The sequence below is a fragment of the Anas platyrhynchos genome, chromosome 5, assembly GCF_047663525.1.
Source record: "Anas platyrhynchos isolate ZD024472 breed Pekin duck chromosome 5, IASCAAS_PekinDuck_T2T, whole genome shotgun sequence".
Taxonomy (NCBI): domain Eukaryota; kingdom Metazoa; phylum Chordata; class Aves; order Anseriformes; family Anatidae; genus Anas; species Anas platyrhynchos.
Window position 1 is genome coordinate 56,618,200 of NC_092591.1, and position 18,652 is coordinate 56,636,851.

At 49.1% G+C, this 18,652-nt stretch overlaps 2 protein-coding genes across 5 annotated transcripts in view; one reads left to right on the forward strand and one right to left on the reverse strand.

The window, feature by feature from the left end:
• BBOX1 (gamma-butyrobetaine hydroxylase 1) overlaps nt 1–18,652 on the forward strand; it is a 44,844-nt gene that overhangs the window by 17,276 nt on the left and 8,916 nt on the right. Inside the window, exon 4 of the mRNA XM_027458922.3 lies at nt 15,491–15,689. Coding sequence (XP_027314723.3) covers nt 15,491–15,689 — 199 coding nt within the window. The remainder of the gene's footprint in view (nt 1–15,490; nt 15,690–18,652) is intronic.
• CCDC34 (coiled-coil domain containing 34) overlaps nt 12,714–18,652 on the reverse strand; it is a 111,106-nt gene continuing 105,167 nt past the window's right edge. The window contains exons 21-23 of one of the 4 annotated variants that reach the window (XM_072039166.1): nt 17,381–17,482; nt 14,991–15,139; nt 12,714–13,704 (exon numbers count right to left, since the gene is read on the reverse strand). The gene's annotated coding sequence lies outside the window, so the exon portion shown is untranslated. The remainder of the gene's footprint in view (nt 13,705–14,990; nt 15,140–17,380; nt 17,483–18,652) is intronic. The other 3 variants (XM_072039167.1, XM_072039168.1, XM_072039169.1) reach the window with 3 other exon arrangements.

Genomic DNA, 18,652 nt, shown 5'->3' on the forward strand with positions numbered 1-18,652 from the left:
TGAAGCTGTAAGCAATTAAAAACAGCAGAAAAGCAGATTTCTGAGGAAATCTCGGTACCTCTTACTATTAACCAGTCTTTCAGTGTTGTAGCTATGGATATGTATGGTGCGTCTGTAGGTTATCATGAATATGCATGACATACATGGGAGAAAACAGTTGCCTATGATGCTTCCTAGCAAGGCCATTTGATAGGAGTTACATCTTGACCTAAGGTTTAGTTACTCCAGCACACCTGTAGTCATTTCAGATTTAATCTAACGATGTTTACAAACTCGATTTATGTCAATATAACCGAGACTGTGGCAGCTCACTTTCAGGTATGTGGGCAACCGTTTCACGTGGCTTTAACCCTGTCCTGTTTTAAATTCTAAATAAATAAGCAAAAAAAGACCAGGCTGGGTTCAGCGGCCCGCACCAGCAGTGCAGTAGCACATTATTCTCTGCAGTCACTCCAACTGTGGAAGAAAATCGCCAGTAGCTGTAAAGTAGGAAATGTGATGCACAGTCGTGGAGCTCAGTGCCCTGTGCCAGGAGCACAGACAAATTAAATTAAAGTTAACTGCGTTAACGACAGCCAGGCTCCAGAAAGTGTCCTGGTGAGAAGCCGTGCTTTGGGCTCCGTGATTCATTTCCTGCCTTTTCCCTTTCTGTCGATGTTGCCATTCTTAGCCAAATGCACTGGAGCCATTAAAATTTAGGTGATACCTATTTCAGTTTTGTCTAGCAAAATTGGTCCTGGCAGGAATAGTCTGAAAAAAAAACAAAAACAAAAACTTTTTAAAATTATTTTAACGAAGTGATCTTGGCATAAGAATATTGAGGGCAAGTCAAGATAGTCATAGAGTTTAGTGGCTCCTGTGTGTTTTTGTCTGTGCTAATGAGCTGCTACAGCACTGCCCGCTGTTGAAGAAAATTAATTGGATTTTGCAGATGTCTATGAAAATCTTAAAATATATACTTGGCTAGCCAAATTTGGCTGGTTTCAACAGAATGGCAAATGTCCTAAGAAGTGGGTGACTTTCCAAATTTGACACTTGAAAGAATGAAAACATTAAAACTTCTCAGCTAAGCCAATGTAGGAATTTTGGCATGGCCACACTGCTTATCTTTCACTGGTCCATTGGGTTTGGGACCATTTTTGTTGTTGTTGAAGCTCTCCCAAAATATTTGAGGCAGGTATTGCCATGGAAGCCCTCAGCTGAAATGGCTGCAGTTTACCGAAGTTACAGCAAGTGAAACACTCTGAGAGAAGCGTGAGGTGGCTGCAGAGACAGAGCCCTCCACCAGCTGTGCTCTGGGTGGGGAGTGTTTCATGGGCACGAGTAAGGGAAACTGAAAACACTGCCCCTGGTCATTGTGCCAGCTTCCTCGGGGCTCTGTCAGAACTTCTAATCGGAAAGCATCTCAGCCTAATGCCTGAAGCCTGGTTTTGAGCTGTACAGGTATGACTTAGGATCATCCTATGGAAAGATGAAGGAAAAAAAAATCCATTGTTCCCCAGAGGGAGGCCCAGATAACTCCAACTGCACCGGCAGATGGCAGTTTGGCACTTGTCCGTGCACGGAGAGCTGTCGTTCTGCTCTGTACGCATTTCTTTGTCCACTAAAATAAAATGGCCGTGGTTTCGCAAAGGGCAACCTTTTGTTAAGAATCAGATCCAGCACGGAAAACAGTTTGCTCCTCCTTTGCACAATGCACAGCTCTTATTAAAAATTATTGCAAACCTGGCACTAGTACTCTTTATCCTGGTACACACACAATTTTTGAACATTCGTGGTCTTCTTTCCATCAGAGCGGATGGTGTTTTCCATATGATGTTTTTCCATAAAGAAAACCTTGGCTGCTGCTGGTTGTGTTCAGCAATGCTGCTCTGTGACCTACGGGTGGAAGTCCAACAAGTCCAACACCACCCTGGTGTTTCTGCTTATGATCACCTCACGTTTTTCCCGTGAAGAAGCTGCAGGTGGTTATCTTCGGGGTTACACGAGAGGGCTCCTGCAGCGATCAGAAGGGTGACCCCATGAGTCTCGGGTACAGAGCTTGTGAAACGTTCAGCCGGGGGAAGGACCGGAGCTCCCTGGTGGCCACAGGACAACATCCCTGGAGAGCCAGGGCTGTGTGCTTCAGTCACGCTCCTTCCTGCGGTGTGGCTGCCAGTTTTTAGGTCTGGTGGTGAGCTCCATGAAGTGAAGCAGCCTTAGTTCCTTGTATTAAGCAGCAAGAAAATATTAAATGATAAATCAGTATGAGCAATAGCAGCACTCCTAGGGAGATGGCATCAAAAAAAATAGAAAACAAAGTAGAGAAGGAGGCGTTATCAGCATTGGGATGTTCTGGAGAAAATAATTAAAGTTATATACCTCATTATTTTATTTGTTAGAAAGTCCCATTCCCAATGAAGTCAGCAGAGACAAAGAACAACAGAAATACAACTCCAGCATAAGGTTATGAATAATTTGAATAATTATTCCCTACTCATGTTTTAAAAACCTGTTTCTATATCCACCGGCCACTGGGAATTTTGGAAATAAAAGAGTAAAAAATAATTTGTTGAATTTCAAATGTAAATGCTTCAAAATATGGGGAAATAGGGTTCTTGGGATCAGACATGTACTGAGTTGCAGAAAGGCTGAATGGTTTTCTCAAACTTAATCTGGGAATAAATAATACTTTGCATGAGCAACAACTAAAGCTTTTTCTGACTGTATTTTGAGTATGTGTGAGCCACAAACTGCACAACAGCGGCGCAGATCCCCAAAGAACAAAGACCAAGGGAGGCAGCCTGACAGCGCGAGGAGCTCCTGGGCTGCCCTGAGAGCAATGGGGCAACGAGAGTGGGGAATGGGGAGCGCTGCGGGGGGATGAAGGCATGGACAGAGAATGAGGAGCACAGCCCCGAAACGGCTGCACACGGGGCTGCCATCAGTCACCCCGAAGCTCCCAAATTTCTGCAAGTTTGACCTCGAGTAACCCCGGGGGCTAATTGGTTGACCTCAGATGACCCCGGGGCTCCCAAAAATCTCTAAGTTTGACCTCGAGTAACCCCGGGGGCTAATTGGTTGACCTCAGATGACCCCGGGGCTCGCAAAAATCTCTAAGTTTGACCTCGAGTAACCCCGGGGGCTAATTGGTTGACCTCAGATGACCCCGGGGCTCTCAAAAATCTCTAAGTTTGACCTCGAGTAACCCCGGGGGCTAATTGGTTGACCTCAGATGACCCCGGGGCTCCCAAATTTCTCTAAGTTTGACCTCGAGTAACCCCGGGGGCTAATTGGTTGACCTCAGATGACCCCGGGGCTCGCAAAAATCTCTAAGTTTGACCTCGAGTAACCCCGGGGGCTAATTGGTTGACCTCAGATGACCCCGGGGCTCCCAAATTTCTCTAAGTTTGACCTCGAGTAACCCCGGGGGCTAATTGGTTGACCTCAGATGACCCCGGGGCTCCCAAATTTCTCTAAGTTTGACCTCGAGTAACCCCGGGGGCTAATTGGTTGACCTCAGATGACCCCGGGGCTCCCAAATTTCTCTAAGTTTGACCTCGAGTAACCCCGGGGGCTAATTGGTTGACCTCAGATGACCCCGGGGCTCGCAAAAATCTCTAAGTTTGACCTCGAGTAACCCCGGGGGCTAATTGGTTGACCTCAGATGACCCCGGGGCTCCCAAATTTCTCTAAGTTTGACCTCGAGTAACCCCGGGGGCTAATTGGTTGACCTCAGATGACCCCGGGGCTCGCAAAAATCTCTAAGTTTGACCTCGAGTAACCCCGGGGGCTAATTGGTTGACCTCAGATGACCCCGGGGCTCCCAAATTTCTCTAAGTTTGACCTCGAGTAACCCCGGGGGCTAATTGGTTGACCTCAGATGACCCCGGGGCTCCCAAATTTCTCTAAGTTTGACCTCGAGTAACCCCGGGGGCTAATTGGTTGACCTCAGATGACCCCGGGGCTCGCAAAAATCTCTAAGTTTGACCTCGAGTAACCCCGGGGGCTAATTGGTTGACCTCAGATGACCCCGGGGCTCCCAAAAATCTCTAAGTTTGACCTCGAGTAACCCCGGGGGCTAATTGGTTGACCTCAGATGACCCCGGGGCTCCCAAATTTCTCTAAGTTTGACCTCGAGTAACCCCGGGGGCTAATTGGTTGACCTCAGATGACCCCGGGGCTCCCAAAAATCTCTAAGTTTGACCTCGAGTAACCCCGGGGGCTAATTGGTTGACCTCAGATGACCCCGGGGCTCCCAAATTTCTCTAAGTTTGACCTCGAGTAACCCCGGGGGCTAATTGGTTGACCTCAGATGACCCCGGGGCTCGCAAAAATCTCTAAGTTTGACCTCGAGTAACCCCGGGGGCTAATTGGTTGACCTCAGATGACCCCGGGGCTCTCAAAAATCTCTAAGTTTGACCTCGAGTAACCCCGGGGGCTAATTGGTTGACCTCAGATGACCCCGGGGCTCCCAAATTTCTCTAAGTTTGACCTCGAGTAACCCCGGGGGCTAATTGGTTGACCTCAGATGACCCCGGGGCTCGCAAAAATCTCTAAGTTTGACCTCGAGTAACCCCGGGGGCTAATTGGTTGACCTCAGATGACCCCGGGGCTCGCAAAAATCTCTAAGTTTGACCTCGAGTAACCCCGGGGGCTAATTGGTTGACCTCAGATGACCCCGGGGCTCCCAAATTTCTCTAAGTTTGACCTCGAGTAACCCCGGGGGCTAATTGGTTGACCTCAGATGACCCCGGGGCTCCCAAATTTCTCTAAGTTTGACCTCGAGTAACCCCGGGGGCTAATTGGTTGACCTCAGATGACCCCGGGGCTCGCAAAAATCTCTAAGTTTGACCTCGAGTAACCCCGGGGGCTAATTGGTTGACCTCAGATGACCCCGGGGCTCCCAAATTTCTCTAAGTTTGACCTCGAGTAACCCCGGGGGCTAATTGGTTGACCTCAGATGACCCCGGGGCTCGCAAAAATCTCTAAGTTTGACCTCGAGTAACCCCGGGGGCTAATTGGTTGACCTCAGATGACCCCGGGGCTCCCAAATTTCTCTAAGTTTGACCTCGAGTAACCCCGGGGGCTAATTGGTTGACCTCAGATGACCCCGGGGCTCCCAAATTTCTCTAAGTTTGACCTCGAGTAACCCCGGGGGCTAATTGGTTGACCTCAGATGACCCCGGGGCTCGCAAAAATCTCTAAGTTTGACCTCGAGTAACCCCGGGGGCTAATTGGTTGACCTCAGATGACCCCGGGGCTCCCAAAAATCTCTAAGTTTGACCTCGAGTAACCCCGGGGGCTAATTGGTTGACCTCAGATGACCCCGGGGCTCCCAAATTTCTCTAAGTTTGACCTCGAGTAACCCCGGGGGCTAATTGGTTGACCTCAGATGACCCCGGGGCTCCCAAAAATCTCTAAGTTTGACCTCGAGTAACCCCGGGGGCTAATTGGTTGACCTCAGATGACCCCGGGGCTCCCAAATTTCTCTAAGTTTGACCTCGAGTAACCCCGGGGGCTAATTGGTTGACCTCAGATGACCCCGGGGCTCGCAAAAATCTCTAAGTTTGACCTCGAGTAACCCCGGGGGCTAATTGGTTGACCTCAGATGACCCCGGGGCTCCCAAAAATCTCTAAGTTTGACCTCGAGTAACCCCGGGGGCTAATTGGTTGACCTCAGATGACCCCGGGGCTCCCAAATTTCTCTAAGTTTGACCTCGAGTAACCCCGGGGGCTAATTGGTTGACCTCAGATGACCCCGGGGCTCGCAAAAATCTCTAAGTTTGACCTCGAGTAACCCCGGGGGCTAATTGGTTGACCTCAGATGACCCCGGGGCTCCCAAATTTCTCTAAGTTTGACCTCGAGTAACCCCGGGGGCTAATTGGTTGACCTCAGATGACCCCGGGGCTCGCAAAAATCTCTAAGTTTGACCTCGAGTAACCCCGGGGGCTAATTGGTTGACCTCAGATGACCCCGGGGCTCGCAAAAATCTCTAAGTTTGACCTCGAGTAACCCCGGGGGCTAATTGGTTGACCTCAGATGACCCCGGGGCTCTCAAAAATCTCTAAGTTTGACCTCGAGTAACCCCGGGGGCTAATTGGTTGACCTCAGATGACCCCGGGGCTCGCAAAAATCTCTAAGTTTGACCTCGAGTAACCCCGGGGGCTAATTGGTTGACCTCAGATGACCCCGGGGCTCCCAAATTTCTCTAAGTTTGACCTCGAGTAACCCCGGGGGCTAATTGGTTGACCTCAGATGACCCCGGGGCTCGCAAAAATCTCTAAGTTTGACCTCGAGTAACCCCGGGGGCTAATTGGTTGACCTCAGATGACCCCGGGGCTCCCAAATTTCTCTAAGTTTGACCTCGAGTAACCCCGGGGGCTAATTGGTTGACCTCAGATGACCCCGGGGCTCGCAAAAATCTCTAAGTTTGACCTCGAGTAACCCCGGGGGCTAATTGGTTGACCTCAGATGACCCCGGGGCTCCCAAATTTCTCTAAGTTTGACCTCGAGTAACCCCGGGGGCTAATTGGTTGACCTCAGATGACCCCGGGGCTCCCAAATTTCTCTAAGTTTGACCTCGAGTAACCCCGGGGGCTAATTGGTTGACCTCAGATGACCCCGGGGCTCGCAAAAATCTCTAAGTTTGACCTCGAGTAACCCCGGGGGCTAATTGGTTGACCTCAGATGACCCCGGGGCTCCCAAAAATCTCTAAGTTTGACCTCGAGTAACCCCGGGGGCTAATTGGTTGACCTCAGATGACCCCGGGGCTCCCAAATTTCTCTAAGTTTGACCTCGAGTAACCCCGGGGGCTAATTGGTTGACCTCAGATGACCCCGGGGCTCCCAAAAATCTCTAAGTTTGACCTCGAGTAACCCCGGGGGCTAATTGGTTGACCTCAGATGACCCCGGGGCTCCCAAATTTCTCTAAGTTTGACCTCGAGTAACCCCGGGGGCTAATTGGTTGACCTCAGATGACCCCGGGGCTCGCAAAAATCTCTAAGTTTGACCTCGAGTAACCCCGGGGGCTAATTGGTTGACCTCAGATGACCCCGGGGCTCGCAAAAATCTCTAAGTTTGACCTCGAGTAACCCCGGGGGCTAATTGGTTGACCTCAGATGACCCCGGGGCTCCCAAATTTCTCTAAGTTTGACCTCGAGTAACCCCGGGGGCTAATTGGTTGACCTCAGATGACCCCGGGGCTCCCAAATTTCTCTAAGTTTGACCTCGAGTAACCCCGGGGGCTAATTGGTTGACCTCAGATGACCCCGGGGCTCGCAAAAATCTCTAAGTTTGACCTCGAGTAACCCCGGGGGCTAATTGGTTGACCTCAGATGACCCCGGGGCTCCCAAATTTCTCTAAGTTTGACCTCGAGTAACCCCGGGGGCTAATTGGTTGACCTCAGATGACCCCGGGGCTCGCAAAAATCTCTAAGTTTGACCTCGAGTAACCCCGGGGGCTAATTGGTTGACCTCAGATGACCCCGGGGCTCCCAAATTTCTCTAAGTTTGACCTCGAGTAACCCCGGGGGCTAATTGGTTGACCTCAGATGACCCCGGGGCTCCCAAATTTCTCTAAGTTTGACCTCGAGTAACCCCGGGGGCTAATTGGTTGACCTCAGATGACCCCGGGGCTCGCAAAAATCTCTAAGTTTGACCTCGAGTAACCCCGGGGGCTAATTGGTTGACCTCAGATGACCCCGGGGCTCCCAAAAATCTCTAAGTTTGACCTCGAGTAACCCCGGGGGCTAATTGGTTGACCTCAGATGACCCCGGGGCTCCCAAATTTCTCTAAGTTTGACCTCGAGTAACCCCGGGGGCTAATTGGTTGACCTCAGATGACCCCGGGGCTCCCAAAAATCTCTAAGTTTGACCTCGAGTAACCCCGGGGGCTAATTGGTTGACCTCAGATGACCCCGGGGCTCCCAAATTTCTCTAAGTTTGACCTCGAGTAACCCCGGGGGCTAATTGGTTGACCTCAGATGACCCCGGGGCTCGCAAAAATCTCTAAGTTTGACCTCGAGTAACCCCGGGGGCTAATTGGTTGACCTCAGATGACCCCGGGGCTCCCAAAAATCTCTAAGTTTGACCTCGAGTAACCCCGGGGGCTAATTGGTTGACCTCAGATGACCCCGGGGCTCCCAAATTTCTCTAAGTTTGACCTCGAGTAACCCCGGGGGCTAATTGGTTGACCTCAGATGACCCCGGGGCTCGCAAAAATCTCTAAGTTTGACCTCGAGTAACCCCGGGGGCTAATTGGTTGACCTCAGATGACCCCGGGGCTCCCAAATTTCTCTAAGTTTGACCTCGAGTAACCCCGGGGGCTAATTGGTTGACCTCAGATGACCCCGGGGCTCGCAAAAATCTCTAAGTTTGACCTCGAGTAACCCCGGGGGCTAATTGGTTGACCTCAGATGACCCCGGGGCTCGCAAAAATCTCTAAGTTTGACCTCGAGTAACCCCGGGGGCTAATTGGTTGACCTCAGATGACCCCGGGGCTCTCAAAAATCTCTAAGTTTGACCTCGAGTAACCCCGGGGGCTAATTGGTTGACCTCAGATGACCCCGGGGCTCGCAAAAATCTCTAAGTTTGACCTCGAGTAACCCCGGGGGCTAATTGGTTGACCTCAGATGACCCCGGGGCTCCCAAATTTCTCTAAGTTTGACCTCGAGTAACCCCGGGGGCTAATTGGTTGACCTCAGATGACCCCGGGGCTCGCAAAAATCTCTAAGTTTGACCTCGAGTAACCCCGGGGGCTAATTGGTTGACCTCAGATGACCCCGGGGCTCGCAAAAATCTCTAAGTTTGACCTCGAGTAACCCCGGGGGCTAATTGGTTGACCTCAGATGACCCCGGGGCTCTCAAAAATCTCTAAGTTTGACCTCGAGTAACCCCGGGGGCTAATTGGTTGACCTCAGATGACCCCGGGGCTCCCAAATTTCTCTAAGTTTGACCTCGAGTAACCCCGGGGGCTAATTGGTTGACCTCAGATGACCCCGGGGCTCGCAAAAATCTCTAAGTTTGACCTCGAGTAACCCCGGGGGCTAATTGGTTGACCTCAGATGACCCCGGGGCTCGCAAATTTCTCTAAGTTTGACCTCGAGTAACCCCGGGGGCTAATTGGTTGACCTCAGATGACCCCGGGGCTCTCAAAAATCTCTAAGTTTGACCTCGAGTAACCCCGGGGGCTAATTGGTTGACCTCAGATGACCCCGGGGCTCCCAAATTTCTCTAAGTTTGACCTCGAGTAACCCCGGGGGCTAATTGGTTGACCTCAGATGACCCCGGGGCTCCCAAATTTCTCTAAGTTTGACCTCGAGTAACCCCGGGGGCTAATTGGTTGACCTCAGATGACCCCGGGGCTCCCAAATTTCTCTAAGTTTGACCTCGAGTAACCCCGGGGGCTAATTGGTTGACCTCAGATGACCCCGGGGCTCGCAAAAATCTCTAAGTTTGACCTCGAGTAACCCCGGGGGCTAATTGGTTGACCTCAGATGACCCCGGGGCTCGCAAATTTCTCTAAGTTTGACCTCGAGTAACCCCGGGGGCTAATTGGTTGACCTCAGATGACCCCGGGGCTCGCAAAAATCTCTAAGTTTGACCTCGAGTAACCCCGGGGGCTAATTGGTTGACCTCAGATGACCCCGGGGCTCGCAAAAATCTCTAAGTTTGACCTCGAGTAACCCCGGGGGCTAATTGGTTGACCTCAGATGACCCCGGGGCTCTCAAAAATCTCTAAGTTTGACCTCGAGTAACCCCGGGGGCTAATTGGTTGACCTCAGATGACCCCGGGGCTCCCAAATTTCTCTAAGTTTGACCTCGAGTAACCCCGGGGGCTAATTGGTTGACCTCAGATGACCCCGGGGCTCGCAAAAATCTCTAAGTTTGACCTCGAGTAACCCCGGGGGCTAATTGGTTGACCTCAGATGACCCCGGGGCTCGCAAATTTCTCTAAGTTTGACCTCGAGTAACCCCGGGGGCTAATTGGTTGACCTCAGATGACCCCGGGGCTCTCAAAAATCTCTAAGTTTGACCTCGAGTAACCCCGGGGGCTAATTGGTTGACCTCAGATGACCCCGGGGCTCCCAAATTTCTCTAAGTTTGACCTCGAGTAACCCCGGGGGCTAATTGGTTGACCTCAGATGACCCCGGGGCTCCCAAATTTCTCTAAGTTTGACCTCGAGTAACCCCGGGGGCTAATTGGTTGACCTCAGATGACCCCGGGGCTCCCAAATTTCTCTAAGTTTGACCTCGAGTAACCCCGGGGGCTAATTGGTTGACCTCAGATGACCCCGGGGCTCCCAAAAATCTCTAAGTTTGACCTCGAGTAACCCCGGGGGCTAATTGGTTGACCTCAGATGACCCCGGGGCTCTCAAAAATCTCTAAGTTTGACCTCGAGTAACCCCGGGGGCTAATTGGTTGACCTCAGATGACCCCGGGGCTCGCAAAAATCTCTAAGTTTGACCTCGAGTAACCCCGGGGGCTAATTGGTTGACCTCAGATGACCCCGGGGCTCCCAAATTTCTCTAAGTTTGACCTCGAGTAACCCCGGGGGCTAATTGGTTGACCTCAGATGACCCCGGGGCTCCCAAAAATCTCTAAGTTTGACCTCGAGTAACCCCGGGGGCTAATTGGTTGACCTCAGATGACCCCGGGGCTCCCAAAAATCTCTAAGTTTGACCTCGAGTAACCCCGGGGGCTAATTGGTTGACCTCAGATGACCCCGGGGCTCCCAAAAATCTCTAAGTTTGACCTCGAGTAACCCCGGGGGCTAATTGGTTGACCTCAGATGACCCCGGGGCTCCCAAAAATCTCTAAGTTTGACCTCGAGTAACCCCGGGGGCTAATTGGTTGACCTCAGATGACCCCGGGGCTCGCAAAAATCTCTAAGTTTGACCTCGAGTAACCCCGGGGGCTAATTGGTTGACCTCAGATGACCCCGGGGCTCCCAAATTTCTCTAAGTTTGACCTCGAGTAACCCCGGGGGCTAATTGGTTGACCTCAGATGACCCCGGGGCTCTCAAAAATCTCTAAGTTTGACCTCGAGTAACCCCGGGGGCTAATTGGTTGACCTCAGATGACCCCGGGGCTCCCAAATTTCTCTAAGTTTGACCTCGAGTAACCCCGGGGGCTAATTGGTTGACCTCAGATGACCCCGGGGCTCCCAAATTTCTCTAAGTTTGACCTCGAGTAACCCCGGGGGCTAATTGGTTGACCTCAGATGACCCCGGGGCTCTCAAAAATCTCTAAGTTTGACCTCGAGTAACCCCGGGGGCTAATTGGTTGACCTCAGATGACCCCGGGGCTCCCAAATTTCTCTAAGTTTGACCTCGAGTAACCCCGGGGGCTAATTGGTTGACCTCAGATGACCCCGGGGCTCGCAAAAATCTCTAAGTTTGACCTCGAGTAACCCCGGGGGCTAATTGGTTGACCTCAGATGACCCCGGGGCTCCCAAAAATCTCTAAGTTTGACCTCGAGTAACCCCGGGGGCTAATTGGTTGACCTCAGATGACCCCGGGGCTCGCAAAAATCTCTAAGTTTGACCTCGAGTAACCCCGGGGGCTAATTGGTTGACCTCAGATGACCCCGGGGCTCCCAAAAATCTCTAAGTTTGACCTCGAGTAACCCCGGGGGCTAATTGGTTGACCTCAGATGACCCCGGGGCTCCCAAATTTCTCTAAGTTTGACCTCGAGTAACCCCGGGGGCTAATTGGTTGACCTCAGATGACCCCGGGGCTCCCAAAAATCTCTAAGTTTGACCTCGAGTAACCCCGGGGGCTAATTGGTTGACCTCAGATGACCCCGGGGCTCCCAAAAATCTCTAAGTTTGACCTCGAGTAACCCCGGGGGCTAATTGGTTGACCTCAGATGACCCCGGGGCTCGCAAAAATCTCTAAGTTTGACCTCGAGTAACCCCGGGGGCTAATTGGTTGACCTCAGATGACCCCGGGGCTCCCAAATTTCTCTAAGTTTGACCTCGAGTAACCCCGGGGGCTAATTGGTTGACCTCAGATGACCCCGGGGCTCCCAAAAATCTCTAAGTTTGACCTCGAGTAACCCCGGGGGCTAATTGGTTGACCTCAGATGACCCCGGGGCTCCCAAAAATCTCTAAGTTTGACCTCGAGTAACCCCGGGGGCTAATTGGTTGACCTCAGATGACCCCGGGGCTCCCAAAAATCTCTAAGTTTGACCTCGAGTAACCCCGGGGGCTAATTGGTTGACCTCAGATGACCCCGGGGCTCCCAAATTTCTCTAAGTTTGACCTCGAGTAACCCCGGGGGCTAATTGGTTGACCTCAGATGACCCCGGGGCTCCCAAATTTCTCTAAGTTTGACCTCGAGTAACCCCGGGGGCTAATTGGTTGACCTCAGATGACCCCGGGGCTCCCAAAAATCTCTAAGTTTGACCTCGAGTAACCCCGGGGGCTAATTGGTTGACCTCAGATGACCCCGGGGCTCCCAAATTTCTCTAAGTTTGACCTCGAGTAACCCCGGGGGCTAATTGGTTGACCTCAGATGACCCCGGGGCTCCCAAAAATCTCTAAGTTTGACCTCGAGTAACCCCGGGGGCTAATTGGTTGACCTCAGATGACCCCGGGGCTCCCAAATTTCTCTAAGTTTGACCTCAAGTAACCCCGGGGGCTAATTGGTTGACCTCAGATGACCCCGGGGCTCCCAAAAATCTGCAAATTTGACCTCGAGTAAAGCTTGAGTAACTTCTGCATGGAGTAACCTCCCCTGCACCTTTTTTCTGCCTCTCCAGTTTGTGGGGTTTCCCCACTGCAGCAGCAGTTGCTGGAGACTCAGTGCCCCCCACTTTCAGGGTTCCCCCCCTTCCATGCATTGGCCCTTCCAGATTCAGGCGTTGTTTGAAAAACATCTGCACAGGTTTAAGCCTCAAAGCAAGACTTTACTTTACAGAGCTTGCGTTCGTTAACAAAAATCATCACCACAGCTCACTTCTTAACCACCCTCCCCACACAGGCAAACAATTAGTCCTTAACAAGCACATCCCAAATTAGCTGTGAGTATAAAATGGCAGAGAAGAGGTCTGTTAGGGTTTGATCCACTTCCAAGGTGAGTGGCTTTGTGGGCTGTAGCATGCAGCTAGCAATCAATGCTGCTGGGCATCTTCTTTTCCACCTCATTTTTATCCTTTCTTGGTGGTATTTTCTTCTTCTGAAAGGCACAGGGGCACTTCCCCTGCTCCTGACAGAGCTGACTTCTTGTACTTGCTGGCCATACAGCACACATGCAGCCAGCTGCTCCTTTGTGCTTGCCTATCCTCTGCGCAGTGGCACTTTGTTATTGTATTGAGTGCCTTTTGCTGGTGGGCTTACTACAGACTTTCATCTTGCATCTCCACTCTTGCTGCTTACCCTTGTTGCATTCTCTTCTCCTCTTAGTGCAGCTGGGCACCCATGCTGGGCTCCTCCTGAGGGACTCTGCTTTTACATAAGGGGGAAAGTAGATATTAATAATAATTATCACCATCATCTGTGAAAGGATTCCAAGCTTTACTTCCGACCCATCCTCCTATGTGAGTGATTCCAGAGGCAGTCCATATCAGAGGACTTCCGTCTCCTGTTGAGGGTCCCCAGGAGCAGAGAGCTGGCAGGGGAGCTTCTGCAGAAGGGCTGTTCTTGTAGGAGCTCTCATTATTCTCTGGGTGAGCACAAGTGCGTTCTCTGGCTGTGGGCTGCAAGCCATACAAATTCCTGAAAATGAAGAGAGAAAAATCAGTAAATTCCTAATCTCTGTGTGTCTGCATCCCACCTGGAAAGAAATGGATGTTGTCTGAGGTCAAGAGTGCCCAAGGAAGGAAAGGGTTATTGTCCTGGGACAGAACAGAGATAGGAAAGGAAGAATTAATTCCAGGTGTCTGTGAAGTGACTGAAAACATTTGGGGCTTTCCTGTGGTGCTCCCTGGAGCTGGGTATCTCCCCAGTGCTTAAACGGGCTGCAACAGCCCACCCCATGCAAGAAGGTTCTTTGTTAGAGCCAGTGGCAGGAATTTCTTACTCCTTTTTCATGAGACAGAGAAAAGCCTGGTCTTGGTATCTCCCCTTCAGTCAGAGTCCCAGAACTGTAGGGTTGCTTTGCAGAGAAGGAAGGAAATGTACAGGAAAGAAGATACAAGTAAATGACAGAAAATCTCCCCAGCTGCAGTCAATGCTAGCTGCATGCTCTCTGTGGGCAAGCCTCGTCCCTCCCCTACCAGGCATGTGAGGGGAGTGTCCTGGCACCAGGTGCAGGCAGGGACTTGGGTTGTGAGCTGCCACTGTGTCTGTGCATTCCCTTAGCATGCCTGGGAGGTCAGTGCCCCTCTGCATGGCTGGACACCCAACATGACTTTGCTTTTCCAGAGGCAGTTTCAAGCACAACAATCCAGATATAAGTTGTGGGTCATATGGTTTAATTTAATATAGTGTAATTTATGCATAATTCTTAGAACTTAGCTATGCTGAAGGAAGAGTTTTGCATTGTGTAGCTCTTCATAACATGAAATATCTGCCCAAGCCCCATGCTCGTATCTAATTATGACTACATTCTGTCACTGTATTAATGCTTTGCCTTTTCCATAGATTATCTTTACAAATGGATATAAGGCCATGTTGACTGACACCAGAGTACATTCTTCCTCAGAAAACAATCATTCTTTCTTCTACTTACAACCCAGTGTTAGTTTTATTTCTTCTCTGTTAGGTGTTTTATCTGCTTGGGAACTCTAATTCTTACTATTCTGTTGTCAAATGCTCTGACAATGGGCAGGACAAAGCTTCTTGCTCATTGCTCAATTTTTTTTATCATTATCCTTACCTTCTGGCAGTGTTTGGGTTTGTTAACATCTCGGGCTCTTTTTTTTTTTTTTTGCAATCATCCACAACAACACTAATGCTCACAAAGAAAGAGACAAGCAATGACACCATCCTGCAGAACTTAGCATGGCTGCACGTGACTTGATGAAGACAGGTCTACAAAAGAAAATCAGTTGGTCACTTACGCAACTGTGATGTAGTTACTCAGCTTCTAAGGTGTAACATTGATGTCTGTCTTCTGCTGTCCTGCACTGGGAGTGTAATCCTTTCATTGATATGTATCCATGCCGTGCTTCCGCGGGGCATCTCAAGGTGCTCTGTGCTGTTTTACCCTCTAGGAGAAATTTTGAAAGCGGTCTTAGTTTCAGAAAGTCTTACCTTTGTGGTTCACCAGTACAGACAGAAAAAGTATTATGCACATTTCTGGTGTATTGTTAACAAAATATCCCCTTCAAATGGGCTTTTATTCAATTTCTGATTGAAACTTGCTTCTTTACTGCAATGCTCTGTTAAATTTTATCATGAAGATCCTTTTTTACCCAGGCATAATCGGGGACCAGGGTTCAGGTTGTTGGTTACAGGATTAATGGCATATTCACAACTGCATGGAAATCCCATTAACCTCACGCTTTCACTATGTCCTTCGAGGCTTTGAGAGCTTCCTTCTCTATTTCTTCCCTTCCAGAACGTCAGTACTGGGGCTCAGACCTGCAGCTTCCCGAAATACCTTTTGAAGAAATCATGTACAATGATCGGAGTGCATACCAGTGGCTGTGCACCCTAAAGAAAGTGGGAATTGTGCTACTAACAGGAGCTGCTGCTAGGCAAGGGGAGTTGGTTAAGCTTGGCCACAGGATTGGTTTCCTGCGTCTCACTTTTTATGGGTAAGTTGCTGTTGGTTTTTAGTTGTTTTTTGGTTTTGTTTTTAATATCCTTGCTTTGCCAACTGTAATCGCGTATTTCACTTCAGCTTACTGGACCTCTCTTGTGGATTAATTTATGAAAGCAAGAGGATTTTTTTCTTGCCTACTATTATGAAAATGCAGAGACAATTGTTAATCTGTATAAGGCAAAATGTCTGACAACAGATACCAGATACATGACAACCCCAAGAGAGCCATATTCATCTGTATCACTGAGCAAAATCAAAAATCCCTAATCCAGTTCCCTTCTGCACAGAGGATGAGGTAGCTGTACTGAAACATTTTCTTAGCCTGCTGAGTTCTGGAAATAGGTAAGAGCATGCTGAGATGTGCGAAAATCCACTTTTCCCTACTGTGAGCAAAGTCCAACCTGAAAAGCCAAAACCAACCTCACAATGCAGTACCCCATGAGACTACATAAAAGACATCTTCCAAATTGCTGTACCTATGAATAATAAAGTTTGGGGGGGGGGGGGGGGGGGAGGGATGGTTTGTTTCACTTTTTCCTTTAATTACCATAACACTAGGACTCTGTAGCTTGGCCTGGATCACCTCTTCCTTGGGAAAACGTCTAGAGCATGTTCACATCTTATTTTAGTCCCAGGAATTGATAACTCATTGGGGGAAGAGGCAAAATTCAGTTTGCTATTGAAATCCAGCCCCCAAACCCTAGCTCCACAACATGTCCCATGCCTTGCTGGTGCAGGTCCCAGCCCTGTGTGCTCCTTGCTGGTATTTCACAGCTGCTCCTTGTTTCTATTTTAGTCTTTCTTAAAAGATGGTAACATTTAAACACACTTGTTATTTCTTTGTGCCTGAAAACACACCACAACATGATCAATTTAGGGCTTCCCATCTGAAAAGTTCCCTTCTCCCCCATAATAAATTAAAAGATAAATATTACAGCAAGACTTCTTCACTTGAATCTACTAGTTCAGAAGACAACCAAATAAACCATGTGGGCAACAACCAAAGCATCTCCTTTGTCTAAAATTATGTAAAATAACAAGCAGGAAAATAGTCAACCTTTGCCAGAAAGATTATGTTCCCACCAGACTTTAACTCAGAAGGGAAGATTTTCTTCCCCTTAATAGTCTTGTATGGAGGCACATGAGTCCTGTTAGAATATGCCATGTGGGTGAGGTTGGTATGAACAGCACTGCGATACTGGGAGAAATTTATTAAATCAAGAGGGAGGAGGGTAAAGGAAAGGTCCTTTTTTCAAGCTACAGTGCTTAGGACTTACTGTTTATTGTTACATCTTCTTTTTACCAGTGAAGTTCCATCATTAGATAATACTGCTGGCTCTTAAATTTATTAAACAACTTCTCAAAGGCAGGGGAAGAGCTAGTGTGATAATAATAGCAACTTCTGGCAGCATGGAAGTTAGTCCTGATCCATTCTCTCCACTTTAGTGTTGCTTTCTGCCCATGCACCCAGAGGACCCTGCTCCCAGGTCAGCTGCTGCCCTCAGACATGCTCACATATGAGCCCTGACACTAAATTGCATGAATGTAGAGGGAAAGAGTTTAAATCTATGAACAAGACCTGCTATCTTTTTCTTTCTCACTAGTTATATTTCAGTATTTCTGCAACAAAAGCTTGATTCAAATCTCTGGCAGCCCAAGCATCCCTCTGGCAGAGTCACTCACTGGCACATTGGTTCCATGTGGGGTTGCCTCGGAGCAGTGTCCTTGTGACCTTGGCCGCAGCGTATGGCTGTACTCCAGACAGCACTCCAAACACCAGCACCCCTAACGGAGAACAAAAACATAGTTTTTAAGGCGTAGTTATGGATTTGCTTCTGCAAGGTTCACCAAAGAATATTGTGCTTGGATAAAACACAAGTGAAAGCTGAGTGGCTTATCCTGCACTAGGAACATGTCAGTTGACTTGAAAACTAAACACCACAACCCCTGTAAGGAATGGCTGTGGCCACGGCATCCCTTACCTTGGTCACACACAGGAAAAATGGAATTCTTTGTAATACTTCTTATGTTGAAAATCAATCTGTTTCTGTGACACTTTTTTTCCTGTGCTTCAAACCTGGGAAGCTGGCTCAGGAAAAATCTTCAAAATCAGCCAAAATTCTGAGTTCACTTCAGTGAACTTCAGATACAACACTTGTGAGAATGGCATTTTATTATTTATTTATTTTTCTGTTGACCTCTCAAAAGAGAGGGGTAGAGGGAACAACTGCTTTAAATTACCATTAATATTATGAGTCTTCTGTCAGTTCCAGAAACCACCTTAAATATTTGTAAGGCTTGAAAAAGAAACATGTATAATGTACTAGGTTGGTTAAGATGATGTACTTTCACTAGGATGTTTTTTTCCCCTTTCTGCTCACTGTGCCAGAAGGAAAAGTGGTTTTCAATGTTAACTGGGATTTGGTCATGTCCATCCTACTAAATCTAATGGGAACAGAACTCCCTGCTCCACTTGGAAACCTCATCCAGTGCTAGTAAATATTTTCTGCTGTTAAAAGCATTCCTAATGTCAAGCACGTCTACATCTGGCAGCCTGCTACAGGTCTCACTTAAATACTTGCATCGTTATGCAAGTAGCACCGCTTGCTTTTTCTGTTCTGATGTGCTCCTCATAGCAGCTATGCAGTGGCTCCCTTCTCAGGGTGTTCTGCTGCTCTCTGGGGTACCCGAGGGATGAAAGCTGCAGGGGTATCTTAGTTCAGTTAGCAATGAGCAGAGAACAACAAACTGGTTCCTTGTTAAAGCATATCACTACAACAAAGTACATAATATCTGCACGATAGCTTGAGACAGGGGAAAAAGCAACCCTTCAAAATACCCCACATGTGTGCTTGGGTTACAACAGAACTTGTAGGAGCTTCCCTTTGTTTAAGGGATGAGGAACTGGATCTAGAAGTTCCTAGGCCCTAAAACTGGAAATGATCTCTACATCTC